General features: G+C 39.8%; 1 protein-coding gene across 1 annotated transcript; it reads right to left on the minus strand.

Annotated features, from left to right (window-relative positions):
- Nucleotides 1-59: 59 nt before the first annotated feature.
- On the minus strand, nt 60-14,506 carry sft2d1 (SFT2 domain containing 1). The gene is made up of 8 exons (XM_086045545.1): nt 14,251-14,506; nt 12,373-12,459; nt 10,938-11,020; nt 9,273-9,354; nt 9,042-9,077; nt 8,896-8,954; nt 4,253-4,282; nt 60-2,253 (listed from the first exon to the last, which is right to left on the minus strand). The coding sequence occupies exons 1-8, from the start codon at nt 14,314-14,316 to the stop codon at nt 2,214-2,216; spliced, it is 483 nt and encodes a 160-aa protein (XP_085901671.1). The 5' UTR covers nt 14,317-14,506; the 3' UTR covers nt 60-2,213.
- Nucleotides 14,507-15,794: the final 1,288 nt, after the last annotated feature.

Genomic DNA, 15,794 nt, shown 5'->3' on the forward strand with positions numbered 1-15,794 from the left:
TAAAATGGATTCAAAGTTTAAGTAATTCTGTGTGTGTGTGACAGGAAACATTCCAACTCTAAGTATGTACATCATTTATTAGAAACTGCTTGATCACCTTTTGTTTTTACAATTTGCAATACATTTTGCACTCAATATCATAGAATGATAACCTCAGATGGCATTTACAATGTTTCAGTGTACAGATGATCACATTACAAACAGGAATGAGTAAGGAAAGGCTCCCATAAATTCTCCATGATTTTAGCATCCAAAAACCATCTTATCGTCGCTGTCCTGTGAAAAACACTTATGTCCAATTTGGGGATTTTTTTTTTAATTTTCACATTAATGCGAAGTCTGTAATGCGGAAACACCATGCGTCCATCCATTATCAATACCGCTTGTCCTCACAAGGGTCGCCGGCGTGCTGGAGCCTATCCCAGCTGTCATCGGGCAGTAGGCAGGAGACACCCCGAACTGGTTACCAGCCAATCGCAGGGCACACAGAGACAAACAAACATACACACTCACAATCACAATCACACCTAGGGGCAATTTAGAGTGTCCAATCAACCACCATGCATGTTTTTGGAATGTGGGAGGAAACCGGAGTACCCGGAGAAAACCCACGCAGGCATGGGGAGAACATGCAAATTCCACACAGGAAGGCCGGGATCGAACCCACGACCTCTGAACTGTGAGGCGGACGTGCTAACCAGTCGTCCACCGTGCCGTCCTCGCGGAAACACCATTCGCGTAAAAATAATAAAATTGAAAAAAAATGACATGTTTTTCACAGGACAGCGACGTTATATTGTTTTATACTGTATTCCTCTTTATAACCTTTTTAGAGGCGAGCACTGTTCAGGAGGCCACCTTTTTCTGACCTCTGGATTAAACGCAATTCTGCAGGAAATAGTTGGGGGCACTCTGGCAGACCGCACATCTGCCTCCTCAAACTTTTAATCCAAACATGGCTGGTAAAGAAAACTGATCCAAAAAACAAAAACAAATGGGCGTTCCTTCATTCTACAACATAATTTGATCCTTCAGATTACATGACGAGGGTATGGTGCAGAGGGATTTGCTTGTTACTTAACAAGTTACTTGAACAAATTGTACTGAAGGGAGACTGTCCATAATCCTTCTTTGCAGAAGCCTAATGAAATGAAGAGGGGGCTTTGCACAACAGGAATTGCAATGCAGTTGTTTGGTTCAAAGAAAGAACACGACATGGGGTGTGATGCTCCTTCAAATAAAACCCAAAGCAGCTTTAAAATCATGAGTTCAGTGTAAGACAAATGCATGGCCATGTTTTATACAAAAGAAAACGCCTTTCCGTCATCATAATACGAACATCTGCACCTAAAATGGGGGTAGATAAGGTAATGAATCTTACGGCACGTTGTCATGACAACTCCATTCTCAAAGGCTATGATGCCATCATGCTGGAGCATACAGGGATCTTGTTGGAAGCTATATTGGGTTATTAGGTCACGCCAAAACCACATTGCTCAGAAAAGCGTAATTAACTGGGTCATTGTTGCGTCTGGCAGAAAATCTCATTTAAAAATACTCAATTTTAATGCAATTTACTGGGTGGGGGAGGGGGCTAATATACACAAAGGCTACCAACATATGCTGCTATTTTTACACTGTTTAACTGGAAAAGATCAAGAGCTGTGGATATCAAACATGCCAGTGTAAAATCACTGAAGCAGTGCCTCAAAAGCCCAAGGGTAAATAATGTAATTTCTACTAAAACATAGCAGGCAGCTGCTCATATAAAGACAAAAGGGAAAATGTGTTTTGGCAGCAGTGCCCATGTCCTAATTTGAATAGGGCTTAAGAAAACATACGTCATGCAAGACTGTTTAAGACATAAATAGTATAGTAGTATTTAAGTATGTATTTTGCACTGCACTTGTGTTGTAAATTACAATGCACATCAAATTTAAATCATTTGATCACTCAAAAAACCTTAACCAATCTGAAATATCTATTAAATCTTTAAATATATTAAGCAATGAAGGCACTCACAGCATAAAGTACAAAAGTGAAATCTGATGAAATTAAAATACCGGTTAAATCAAAAAGGCCTATGTTAAGGAGCTGCAGTAAAAAAAAAAAAAAAAAGAGGAAATAAACCACTATATATATTGTACAAAGTTCTTGTTCTTGCAGTTGCATATAAGGACCAGTCTTTACATGAAAGTGTGGACTCCAGAATCCTAGCTCAAACAGGTAGTGAAGCATTTCATCACAGCATCTCTGTAGGGGGAGCGAAATGGTCTAATTAGATCAAATAGACAAATAAAATTGATAATGAATACAATATATTGAGACAGCCATGTGCTATGATGGATTATGGGACATACATACAACTCAAAAAGTATCCGGGCATAAATGGGCTGACATCCCAGAGGACAGAATGCTGTCATGCATATGAAATGAAAAGCGACAAAAAAGCACTTCCAGCCTTTCTTACAATAATTTGGGTGGGGCATCTCATAAATAAGTGAGTGTGTTTTGGCGGGGAAGCTCCATCACGTTCATCGTGATGGTGGGGCACCCCGTTTGCCAGGTGCTCTGTGTAGAGCAATGATGCAAGAGGAGTCATTGCCATGGCAACCGCAAACCATTGCCATCCCCATTCGCCTAACTACATTCTGTTCTTGCCACGAGAGTGTTGCTATGCAGACTTCGCCTGCAGCCTCGGTTACATTTCAGTGGAGGAGGTGTGAAGCCCGTCAAGGTTAAAAGGAGAAGGGGGGGGGGGGGGTGAATCATAGCCTGGCTTGGGGGGAGGGGAGGTCAGTGTGAAGAAAGGACACTTGCTTCTTCTCAAGCTTTGGCTGTGTACACCAGCATCCTTTTGTATCAGCCTCAGGTTTGTTTTTAGTTCCCCTTGATGCTATTTTTTGCATCACCTCACAACTCCATGAATAAATAATACACCTCTGAGAGCTCCCCCATTTCTTATGAACATGTAGAGCAATGTTAGCCTCAAAGCACTGTGGGAACTGCACAGACGGCGTGATTCTGTACTTCACCTACTTTAAATGAGGGAGCTTATAAAGAGGCAGCCAGGTAAAATACATTAAAGGATCAAGTCCTCTTGCCATGTGGTGTCATAGCTGGCTCTAATTCAGTTTGAGCGTTTAGTAAAAAGTATGTCGAGAACCTCCAAAACATCTGCTGGAAAATGGTTTTAGAAGCTCGCCAATGTGCTGACAACATATGTAAATATTAAGAAAAGGAGTCAAATTAAGGAGCAAATGAACGAGCATTAGAATGTCAAACTTTTGTTCTCAGGAATTTGGTTCGTGGAAGGGCAGCATGCAAGACTGTCTTTGTTTTGTTGTCAGCGTTTGGGTTGGGGGAGGGGGACTATGGGGAGGTTATAGCAGGTTTCTCAGCTGTTGGGATGGATTAGAGGGTCACTAAAACACACACAGCACCCAGGCTTTGTCGGGTGGAGGGATCCACTCTCCAAATTAGACATAATCCTGCCTGCATCTGGATTGGCAAAACAACATCACACCTCGTGCTTGTGCTTGGATGACGGCAATATGCAGGAATGGGACAGGTAAACTAAGCAGTAATGTCTGTCTTAACAGTCAGTACGGGGGGGAATACCAAAAATGCTTCCAGTGTCAGTATGTGTTCAAGGCATTTAGACTCGCCATTGTTCATATCGAAAACGGGGGCAACGGGCTCATGTGATTATGAGATTGGGAATTAATATTAATTTTGAGTATTCATATTCAGATCCAATGAAAACGTTCCTTGGAGCGTCCTCCCTTCGAGGATAAATTAATCACAGTGATGTCAGACCAACACTGGGCTGGGAAGTGGCTGGGCGTTGACGTAAATCTGGCTCAAACAGCATTATTGTACAGTATTGCAAATAAAATGTTTTGATAGTAAGACAAAAGAAAACGTTGCAATGCAACAAAGTGCATGTGAAACAACAAGCAGCCATTTGGTTGACTTTAAGTGGGGTGAATGAGTGGCGGAGGGAGGGAGGAGGATTACCGCCAAATGGGAAAAGCAAACAGTGGGACCTTTCGAAGTAAATAAAAACATGTTGTTTTTCAGTGGTCTCAATGAGAAGTCTCTCTTGCGTCATTAGTTCAGAGATTAAAGATGAAACCCATCACGTGATGACAGCAATGGACAGACTTTCTCAGTGAAAAGGGAACATTTTGCAGCACACTTTCAGAGCTGACATTTGAATCCATTACACTTAACATCATGATTGTCTTACCTGGCAAAAGGAATGTAGGAGATGCTGTACCTGATCGACAAAACAAAACACAACAGAATGTTAACATAAATTTAAACCATTTTTTAAAAAGCGAGACCATGCAAGTGACCATCGCAAATTTGCTACTACACGGGGGAGTAGGCTACAATTTCTATCAAAATGCCCTTTACACACATTACCTCTCAGCAGAATTACATTTGACTGTTTACATGATTTCAATAGGTATCTGGTGCGTTTGTAAAGGTTACACAGGACACAAAAGAAAACAACATAGTTGTTGTAACTGAATTCAAGAGTGTGATGTAATCAGGAATTAACATCATCATCATTATGAGTTAACAGGAGACAGATCTTTGTGCCAGTGGAGAGATTTCAAAACAAAGACATTAGGCCAAAGAGCGTGAGGTTAATAGCTATTTTATAAAGTCCTCTGATTAAACATTGTGCTATATCTCAAATATGAGAGGAATCTGCAGCAGTTGAATGATTAACAATAGCTGGAGCAAGATCACCATTACATTGAAGAGACAGCTTTTAGGTGTTAATTATTACAACCAGTGTGTTATTGCGCACATAGCCACGGTAAATTAATCGAATAAAATCAAGTAACAAACTTTGGTTAAGTATACCTTTCAGACAAGTTTGTCTTATTTGTCCTCCAACAAAGACTACCTAGTATACAGACACACTCTGTTTAGGGTCATGTGATCCTGTCTTAGGTTTACAGCATGAAGCCTGAAGTCTGAACTTTGCCCAGTGCAGTGTGTGGGTCAGTGGCCATGTTGCACCAAGACGGTTAGGCACCCGCGTGGGCGTGTACTCTAACACAGTTTCTGTTCAGAATGTGCCTGGGATGTGTGACTTGTGGTTTCCATGGTGACGCCTTGGGGAACGCAAGCAAGAGCGGAAGTGACTGTTCCATATGTAGGTGAAATAGACGGCTGTTGAGACGCGGACAGTCATGCTGACGAAACGCTCTTTTTCCACCCACAGATTTGTCCAGGGGCTTTCACTGACATCCTTTGTCCACATTGTGCATACATGCTCATTAATGCTCAAGCAAGCAGTCATGCTCACATTCACATCACTCACAGGATTTTACATGTACTGCCAAGATAGACCTTCACCTCACTGACCCTTACATGGAAAATCAAGTCAATAATGTGTCCTCACTAGCATAAACCAGAGGTGGGTAGTAACGCACTTTATTTAGTCAGATATATTTACTCAGGTAACTTTTGGGATAACTTGTACTTGCCAGAGTAGTTTTGATGCAACATATTTTTACTTTTACTAGAGTGCACGTTATGTTATATGAAGTCGCTAGACTTCCTGCTTGGGTTCACTTCAACAATCAAACGTACGGTAATCACTAGTGACGTTTAGACTCCATTTCACCAATTAAACACAACAAGGCGTGACAACACGCATTCTTTGCGGGTTTGTCAAAGTGACTCATTTCCATGAAAAATGGAAGAAGTAGTAGAAGCTACACCAGCATGCAATTCAGGGCGCGTTCGGAAATACACTCCGAAGTGCGCAATGGTTCACTCTAACCGTTCGGAAATGTGCCGTTCGGTTATTCAGAGTGCACCAAAAATGAGTGCCGGAGGGCACTCCAAATGGGGACACATGGGTGCATTCAAATGTGTCAGGCAGTACAGAGGGTTAAAGCACCAGCTGCTGATTGGTTTATAACATAGGCTGCGTTCGGAAATTAATGGGATTATCACATTAGGCCACTGTTCCATTTAAGTGTAGGAAAACTGTTTCATAATGGGCTGTCATGGGAATTTCAGCCTACAAAACATTTTCTCGATGTCTAACTTGAGGAAGCACATTGACATTTTGTCTTTTACTGCCACTTGCTTCTCGACTGAAAATGACATCCATCCATTTTCTTCCACTTATGCGGGTCAGGTTGCGGGGGCAGCAGCCAGCAGGGAAACCTGAACTTCCCTCTCCCCAGCCACTTTATCCAGCTCTTCCGGGGGAATCCCAAAGCGTTTCCAGTCCAGCCGGGAGACATAGTCTCTCCAGAGGCCAAAAGCAGGTACCTTGACAGTCTGATCTCCTGCTACAAAAGCTGGCTCAAGGATACTTTCAATCCAATATGCTATTTTAATGTCAAATGTTACAAATCTATACATAATAATGTGGTGGTTTTTACATAATTCTCCCTCAGAACTAAGGACAGATTAGTATGTTCCACTTGTTTTTGGCATGCCGGACTTTTAAGACACATTTTATATTGAGATATTACAATTACAACAGATTGATAAAATGTTTTAGAGGTCAATAGCTTTGACAATGTCTACAATGGTAAAATTGAGTCTTCAACCAATGGATTTAACTACTATACTGTACTGTACTTTAAATTCACTGAGTCATCAGTGTGTACTTTTATGCCATTTAGTTCTATTGAACAGTGATTAACATCAACTTGACAGTTAAGATGTTAAAAACTCTGATGTATGAAATAGATCAGCCATTCAGTGTAAAAAAGTAAATGGAAACATTGGAGTGACAAAAACAAGGTAAACTGTATTAAAAGTGATGATGGCAGAAGTACAGAGGCTGGCAAAGACTTTGTCCTGTGTATAAACAGCACAGTTAGATCAAAGCCTGTTTATCTTTCACTAGCCAGGACCACATACTGTCTGAGTGAGACTAAAGGAGGTCCATGTTGAGTCAAGCACCACCTGGCCAAAATCATTCTGACCTACCTGGCAAATAATCAGACAAGACTTAAACTAAGCCAATTCTGTTCCACCTACAAGAATCAGTTTCACTGCAGCGTTTAAAGATTGCTCTCTTATCTGGGTAAGATAACCTACCAGCTACTTGTTAACTATATTGACAATTGGCTGGCACCTTACAGAGTAACTACTTATTGATACTTCCATTAGATCAATGTAAAGCACAATACCAGCATTAAGATTGAATCAGCAAACATATTATTCAGCAAGCACCGCGACTCCAGAGCAGTTAGTGGCTGTATTGGCAGAGCTAAAGAGGTCATCTTAATATTGCTCATTTTTTTCATCTTATTATCATGTGCTTTTTTTCCCGCCCGGAATGCGGCCCACGCCATTTGACCACCCACGAATGAGATATTAGAAGATACGTCTCGGCCACGCTTGTATGTGCATTTCCTCTTTTAAATTCGGGGTAACCATTGCAACACGATTGTCCCAAAAAATACAAATAGACTCCCATTGAAAGGAATGAAGGCCGATGAAATTAGTTCCTTTTTCCTCAGGTATGCTGCTCTAGAATAAGGTAACCGACGGAGGTTTTTCTTACCTTTACTCTTGCTGCCTGCCATTTAGTAAGTAGGTAACCCTCTGTTTCTTTTCTTTCTCTCTCAAAAAAGACTCCAAACACTTTAGTGTTTCGTACACGTTAGTTTTCACACAAACAAGATTAGTGTCACATAAAGGTTACTTTGCACCTTTTATTTCACTTTAAGCGAGAGAATGTTGATGACCTCCTCCATTGATCGCCATTTTAATAATGTGTTCATTTCGTGGCAAGAATGAATACTTAACACTTTGCTGAACCTGTTCCAATTCAGTCAGTTTTTATCAAATATAAAGAATGAGCATATGCAGTACATGCCTCGGCAAGCGTTATGCCAAAGTAATGTCACAATCGGTGTGGTCGTGAGAGCAAGTTGTTCATATTGAACATTTGCGGTGAATTACACAGATCATCCAGTCGTTCAGATCGTCCAGTCATTCTGTCACTCTGTGCCACACAGATGCGGCCAATCAAAATCAGCCACCGGTCACATGACAGTTCAGCCTCACTGGGCTTTCCAATGTAGTCACACCTTAGTAGATATCAGTAAATACCTTATGGCTTTGCCATAGCGGTTTAAGTATTCTAACAGATATACATGGTATATGTTAACATACCAACTGTTATCATGTTAATATTTGGGCTATTCTCTATAAAATAATACAAACCACGACCCAGAATGAAAATTCTCATCAACGTGCAATTTGCATTTTCTCCACTCGGTTTGCTATAAAGCTATTTGCATAACAATAGTTAAAATGTTGTCATTTGAGCTAATCTTTAAAATGCTAACTGACCACAGGGGACAATGTAAAAATGTTTGCTCTGCCTCAGCAATTTCTGTACTCAAGTTTCTGTCTAGCTAAATGCTAACATAACCACTGTTAACATTGTATCAATTCACATTTGAAATAGTATGCAAGCATGTCGAAAAATGTAAAATCCTTATTTATGTATCACAGTGCTTTCTCCGCTCAGGTTGCTATCTTTTTAAATGTTTGCATGAAAACTTTTAGCATGTTAGCATCTGAGCTATTCACTTTCACAATAACACTTGACCACAGGGCACAAAGTCAAATCTTTATCAATCTGCCTGTGTTTTCTGTACCCGAGATGCTATCTTGCTACTTGTTAGCATACTGACTGCTAGCATTTTAGCACCAGTCATTCAGACGTGGACCATTGTAAAACTGTCCTTTTTGTTGCAGCCAAAGTTTTAAATCGTTTTACATAGCAATTCCAATGTTAATTTTTTTTCTTAGTTATTCTATAAACTTTTCAACATTAACGAATACTACACTGTTGGCATTTACACATTTACACTGGTTATTCACACTTACCACGTCATTGCTAGAAACTGGAGAATACAAAAAATGATGGCCAGTCCCTTTTTGTGCCACTGTAACAACAAACATAAATGTGTACTTTAGGCATTGTAAAGACTCCAACAAAATATTCAAGACTGTTTTGTCTGTTGTCAACTTACCCAAAACACTGCGCATAGAGTTAAGACGAGGCAGAGCTGTTGTGGAAATTAAAAAGATGGTATCAGTCTATCCGTAACATTATCATTAACTTCCTAAGGTCTACTCCTTAAAAAATGTTTTGACATGGGTTTATTAAGTGTGCATGCCTAACGAGGGTAGACATGGCTTTTTCAATGAATTAAGACCTACTTAAAACATTATGCTAGAAGTGCCAGCAATAACGTTCTTACCAGCATAACAATGGTCGCTATAAGTCGTGTTGGCTCAAACATGCGCTTTAACTGCTTTAGTGGTCCCATAAGGAAGCAGGTGCTATTGAGGACAAAACAGGTTGGTTACACAGTATCTTATAGAATCAATAATAATGTTAATGGTGAATTTCATTCAAGTTTTGCAACCAGGGAAACAAAATGTAAAAAAAAATCCAATTGAAGAAAGCAGCATTCATGTACTTCTAGACAAACGATTACAAATGTGGCCACTGGCCAACATAACATATAAAACCAATTTAAAATCCAATGGCTGGCAAACACATTCAAAGCTTCCTGATACTTTGATGACGTCAGTGAATGTAACCTGACAGAAGCTTCCCCCACTGACCAAGCAAAGCTCTGTGCTCAGCTGAGCTGTGAGTGGGAGGATGGTGCCTTTGGAGCGTCATGTCTGTTAAGGCCCAGACAGACCAAACCGACGTCGGAGGTCGTGAAGCGTCGTGGCGTCTGAATGCGCCGTCTGTTTGGTGTAGTGGCCACCGTCGTAGTGTCGTAACCCGTCTGTAAGCGTCTTGGGGGCGTTTACGTATGTTGAATCGGCATCGCCAGTCGTGACATTTGGTCACTATGACTGGCTAGCAAATCAGCGCTCGGCGCACCAACGGGAAGTGAAAAATGCGGAAAAACAGTGAGCACGCCTCCGCTGCCTTCATCTTCTTACAAATACAAGAGCGAGGGTTGACAATGTAAGTATTTCACAATACCGTGTCAAGAACATGATGGTTTTGTTCGCGTGGGAGTTCATCGTGAGCGAAGAATATAGCTGAATGCATTGTTTACGTTTTTATAATCCTCCCCCGGCCAATGGTATGGTATGGTATTACATCTTATGCATGCGCCGAAGGTACTTTAATGGTCATGTATTCCTGCAGCGTGATGCCGGACGCCACAGGGTGTAAGCGTCTGTCACTGTTGGTCTTTTTGGTCTATCTAGGTCTTAAGATGAGACTCTGTCGAAGCTGCGTTGAGGCTCAGAAGGCTGATCATGATACAGCTCAGGAAAATCATACACTTGTTACTTGTTGGTAAAACCCAAATCTGAATGAACTATCTGGTAATATTGTGATAGAGACAATGTACGATATACTACAGTGATGGAAGCCATAATGTTTCTAACATCCCTCATTAAGGATGTCACCACTATGATTAAATCTTCGATCCATTAGTTACATGACAAAATGGGTCTCCTTAAGACATTAACAGTCATGTACAATAATAAGAATGTTAACATTTCTTTCTATGGTCCTGTCTTGCTTGGCATTAGGAACCTGGGCAATGATCTATTTTCGTAAGAGAAAACCCTATTGACAGATAACACGGAAAACAATGACATATGGCATGCTGTCAATACCAAGATGACACATGTTAGGCTTTGAACCTGAATTACCTTGTTTAACAATTAATATCATTATCTCATCTAGCAATAGATTTACGTGACATGAATGAAACTTTCAAACACCAGAGTATAGTGGATTGGAGCTACCTTTAAGAAAAAGGAGTCGAGAAGTGGACTATGACCGCTTCAATAGGGATGACTGGAAATAAATTAAACTATCGATTCCCTGCTTTCCAAAGTTGGAAGTTATACCCCTCGCTATATGTCTCGCTATGATTTAGTCTCACCTGGCAAGAGCTGCAACATTGCCCAGTGTGTAGAAAACCGCAAAGAGTTTGATTCCATTTGGCAGGAACAGTAGAGCGGATCCCTGAAATGTAAACAAATCATTTCTGTTAGCTACAGAAATAATGTAAATCATAACTTAGAGGTGATCAGTGACGTAAGCGTTCATCAATCAACACAAAAGACTCTATTAATACTATGCTTCATTGGTTATACATTAAAGGGTTATTTTATTATTATTTATATTATATAAGTGTATATGTGACAAAAAAATCTGTCAAAATGTTAAATCTGCTTGGAATAGCCAAGGACAATACACCAAGAATTTTGAAATCGGATGATGGGTTCTGGAGAAACTGAGTGTTTTGTGTTAGGTATGGCCTTTTTGGGGAACATTTTCATCGCAAATTTGATCAAGCCAAATTAAAGTAAAGCAGTACAACTTTATTTCCTAACATATCTCCTTGAAACCTTTATTTCGATCGCTACTCGGGGAACCCTTTCTCCGTTTAATTGACATGTTTCAATTAAAACTATCACCAATAAGTATGGACCGCAAATTCCGAGGGGTTCTCCAAGTTGGCACAGCAAAATTACCATGACTCTTTGAAAGGGCGTCACATATACTAAAAACTCGACTTAAATAGCCTCAATAGAACATTATTCATGAGAAGACCAATGTGGGCAGTAGTGTTTTATAGTTCTTCAGTTCTAGTTCCAAAGAGGAATGATATGTAGATGCTACATACGTGATCATATATCGTCAAATAGCGGCCTGCACTCTAAAGAGTAGATAAGCTGTGCCAATTGGTTGTCACTTAAATCAGCGCTTTTCCCCAAATACAACTTTTGCCACAGTTCCACATTACTGTATAGCAAAGCTACTGTAACTAAACAAGAGTGACATCAGCAGCACTTGAAACTTAACAAAGAAGAATGAAATACAAACATAATATTGTCAAAAGTTACATTTTTATTTGCTACAGGGTGGTAACAGTTTCTAGGAAGAAGTCCAAGAACAACTGTCCACTTACTATTCAAATAAGCAAAGGTAATACAAACCATTGAAAATTTCTTACGGTTTCTCAGTTAAACTCCCCTGGGACCAACAAAACCATCACATGTTGCCATTCAACTGTACAAATAAAGTAAAGATAAATAACAAAATCTGAATTCATTGAAAATATCAAAAGCAGGCTCTTGGTGAACAAATTGTGTGTAAATTGATTATAAAATGACCATGAACATTTAATGGACAGTCGACAACATAAATAATAAACCCACGAACACATTTTGGGTCTCGACCCCAAAATCTAGGACATAATAACTCGACACTCTCTCTATACCATTGATTTACTTTTGTGCTGCATCCCCAGGGTTTTTCGAAATACATACCAGACAGCTAATGAAATATGAAAGAAAGGCAGTATCACTCACAAGTATTGAGCACAAGATGCCTGAGGCGAAGCATATGACGAACCATTTCACCCTGGTGCTGTAGCTGAGCGAAGTAGCATCGAGGACCTTGTGAGAACAATGGAAGGAAGTCATAAGAAAAGCTCATGTCACCCACATTGAGGCCTGCACACTCCCTGATGCTGTTTTATACATGTTGAACTTGCCGTTATTATAAAAGACACCATGCTGAGCTGACTTCAAGTCACAGGATTGTTATATAACACAATTAAACAGATTCGGCAAACCCTTGAGGTGTTGAGATGTTGTGATGGTGTTGAAGTGTACAAGTCCCAATTTAGGCAAGTTGCCATTTATAGGCTTTACTGTATTCGAATGGTTGAGTCATCTCAACCATATAACTGTCTTAATCAACTGTTTGTCACATGATGAACTACAGTTCAACATTTCCTGCTTGGTTGACAAGAGGGGGACTTTCGCTTTCCTCGGTCATTGCCGAAGACTTTTGAACTTAAGGAGACACTTGGGTGAGCTTAACATTGGCACTTATATAATAGGTTTGCATGTAAAAATTACATTAGTACTAAAATGCCCACCTCAAAAGACTCTGTAGTGATTTAAGGTCTCTTTTTGTGATTAGTTTCCACGCCCTTATGTCATGTTTTCGGTCTCAGCGGTCTACGTCATGTGAGGAAGGCATGCGTGGTAATATTGCTTGCTTTGTCAGTTGTGTTGTCTAAAACGGTGACCGATCACCACCAAAATGCAGATGCACATTACTACTCTTGTCCACTTCAACCTGTGAAAGTATAAAAGTGTTCTGCATAATAGTTTGCGTTGTAAGTCGAAAAACTGGGACCATTCCTCATCCAAATAAATGTGCACGTCTACTCATTCCCACTTCAGTCTCTATAAATATCCTGTAAATATCCTGGCTGGTGTTTAATGCCTCGCCCGTCCTAACCGTGATCAGCAAAGAGGCCGTTTATCTATTTATTTCTTTAAAGCAAAGAAGCAGTGTGCGCTTGTCCCAGCCTAAATCTACGTAGCTCTGCTGACTTCCACATTTCCTCATTCTCATATAAATCAGCCACGGAGAGGTTAATCCTTTTGATATTTTGAAGTGGTCATTAGTAGAGATGTCCACATACATTTTGGTGCCAATTGATCACTGTTTTTGGACGTTACTAGCAATAAAAGTACAATGATTTCCAACGGAGGGTTTGGAATCGGTTCCTCACGTGATTCCGGCCGAACAAGGATAGAATGGTAGGGGGCGCGGCCATTGTGCTCGTTATCAAGGGGTGTTATTCATGGAGTCACTTATTTCCTAATTTCTCCAAAATGAATGGATAAAATAAAAAATGGCAACTCTTTTCATTTTCCTGATCAAAACATAAAATGAACATCCCGGCCCCACCGTCCCTTTAACATCATCAACATCTGAACTGGGACGCATCAACCCAATCCAACTCAGTTTTACTACAAGCATCAACAAGAAAATGTCGTGTAAAGAGTGCAATGTAAAATTCTTACCTTAATTTATCATCCTTTGAAAAGCATGTAATAAGCATCAAGACATGAATATTTGTATCACATGAAAATATGAAGAGCGTCAAACAGTATAGAAAAGTACAAAACAGATTAGTATAAGGACGCCATTGATTGACTGAACTACAGTTACATGCCAAACGTTTGACTTCACAGCTTCGACAACCAACAGTTGACAAAATGACAACATTTTATACCATAAATATAATATAATGACTAATTATCATCAATTATTGGTAGACCACCACGGTATTTAGTAGAGTAAAGGCAAAGCCTGTTTTGACATTTGAAACTGTTGCCAGTTAGCATTAGCACTGTAAGCTGCCGTTTACTGCAATTATGCTCTACCTGAGCCGTGAGACCGAGTTCTTCGTTCTCCTCTCGGCCGTTTAGCACACGACGAAGCTTGTCCATGGTTTCAGAAAGATGATAAATTAATTAAAAGTAATACAATCCCGACTTCTATAATTACTTCTGTGCATTTGGAGAATAGTGTCCGAATTTAGAGCACTAGGGACTTCCTGGCTCCCCCGAATCGCACAATTCTTCAAAACTGACTTGAGGTCAGTAATGCAGAAAGTTACGTTAGTTATGAGTGTCTCACGGTCCGACAAACCGATTTCAGATCAGTCAGTTAAGAACGGAGGCGACTTCCTCTTCGGCACCCTTCCACTTCCTGTGAAACTTCCGCACGAAATTTTTGAAAATGCAATGTCGTATTTTGGGTGAGGTTTTGTCAATGCCAATTTTTATTTGATATTCTTTTTTTGGTAACTAATTTTAATATGTATTGTTAAATAAAATGATTAGATTACGGCTCGTTATACGGCACGTTTTGTTTGTTGTTCCTTGTTTTGTCGCCGTCTAGTGTACACAGGCGGTGGCGCAAGTTAAAATACACTTGTATTCATGACCATTCTCCGTTGATTGTCTTAAGTTTTTTTTAACTAATTATAATTTAAATTCAACCCTTTTGCCATTTCACACTTAATGCATAGTTACATAAATATTTGATAAATTACATTTCCGACAAAGCCAGACATATGCAGGGAGGCATGCATTTGATTCATGTACTGCATCTACATTAGCTATAAACAGCTATTATCAGCTTTTCCAAAAACTTCTCAATACAAATCTTTATTGTGATAACTCTTGTGTATGACATGCATACATACTATACATACCATACATACATACATACGTACATACGTACATACGTACATACATACATACGTACATACATACATACATACATACATACATACATACATACATACATACATACATACATACATACATACAATACAATACATTCTATCTAAGGAGCCATGCATTATCAGGCATATCAACAAATTATTGACTAGATTCAGAGTTGAAGCTGGGACTGTAATAGATTATGCAACAAGACAATGACCCAAAACATTCCAGCACAAAACTACAAAGGAATGGCATCAGGGAAAGATGGTTCTCTGGATTGGCAGTCAGTCAAGTTGTGGAGAAACACTGAAATAGAATAATTACAGGTACAGTACATACCAGATGCCACTGCAACCTCTCACAACAAGCAGAATTATGAAAGAAGGAGTGGGCAAAAAGAAGATATTTTATTGAAGTTATGGCTTCAAAAGAAGGAGCCACAAGGTGCTGTTAAAAGGGTTCACATACCTTTGCACGTGTAAAATGTTCAGTTTTTGTGAAATAAACCTTTGTTGAATTAAATAATGAAACGATATCTCTTTGTGTGTGTACGTATGCATGTAAGTGTGTGTGGGCGTGAGTGTGCGTGCGTGTGTGTGGATATATGTGTCTGCGTGGGTGTGGGGGGTTGTAATATGTTTTTGTAGAATGGAAGTCTAGTACTGTACTATATTTTTTTGCTGTCATACAATTAA

The sequence above is a fragment of the Filicampus tigris genome, chromosome 11 (assembly GCF_054856515.1).
Source record: "Filicampus tigris isolate MCC_2025a chromosome 11, RoL_Ftig_1.0, whole genome shotgun sequence".
In the NCBI taxonomy this organism is placed as follows: Eukaryota; Metazoa; Chordata; class Actinopteri; order Syngnathiformes; family Syngnathidae; genus Filicampus; species Filicampus tigris.

What these genes read in the sequence shown, in the direction of transcription:
- sft2d1 (XM_086045545.1), bottom strand. Translation starts at nt 14,316, where the DNA reads ATGGACAAGCTTCGTCGTGTGCTAAACGGCCGAGAGGAGAACGAAGAA. An exon ending in GCATCTTGTGCTCAATACTT is followed by an intron (nt 11,021 to 12,372) that starts GTGAGTGATACT and finishes TTTACATTTCAG; the next exon opens with GGATCCGCTCTACTGTTCCT. An exon ending in TAGCGACCATTGTTATGCTG is followed by an intron (nt 9,078 to 9,272) that starts GTAAGAACGTTA and finishes TTTCCACAACAG; the next exon opens with CTCTGCCTCGTCTTAACTCT.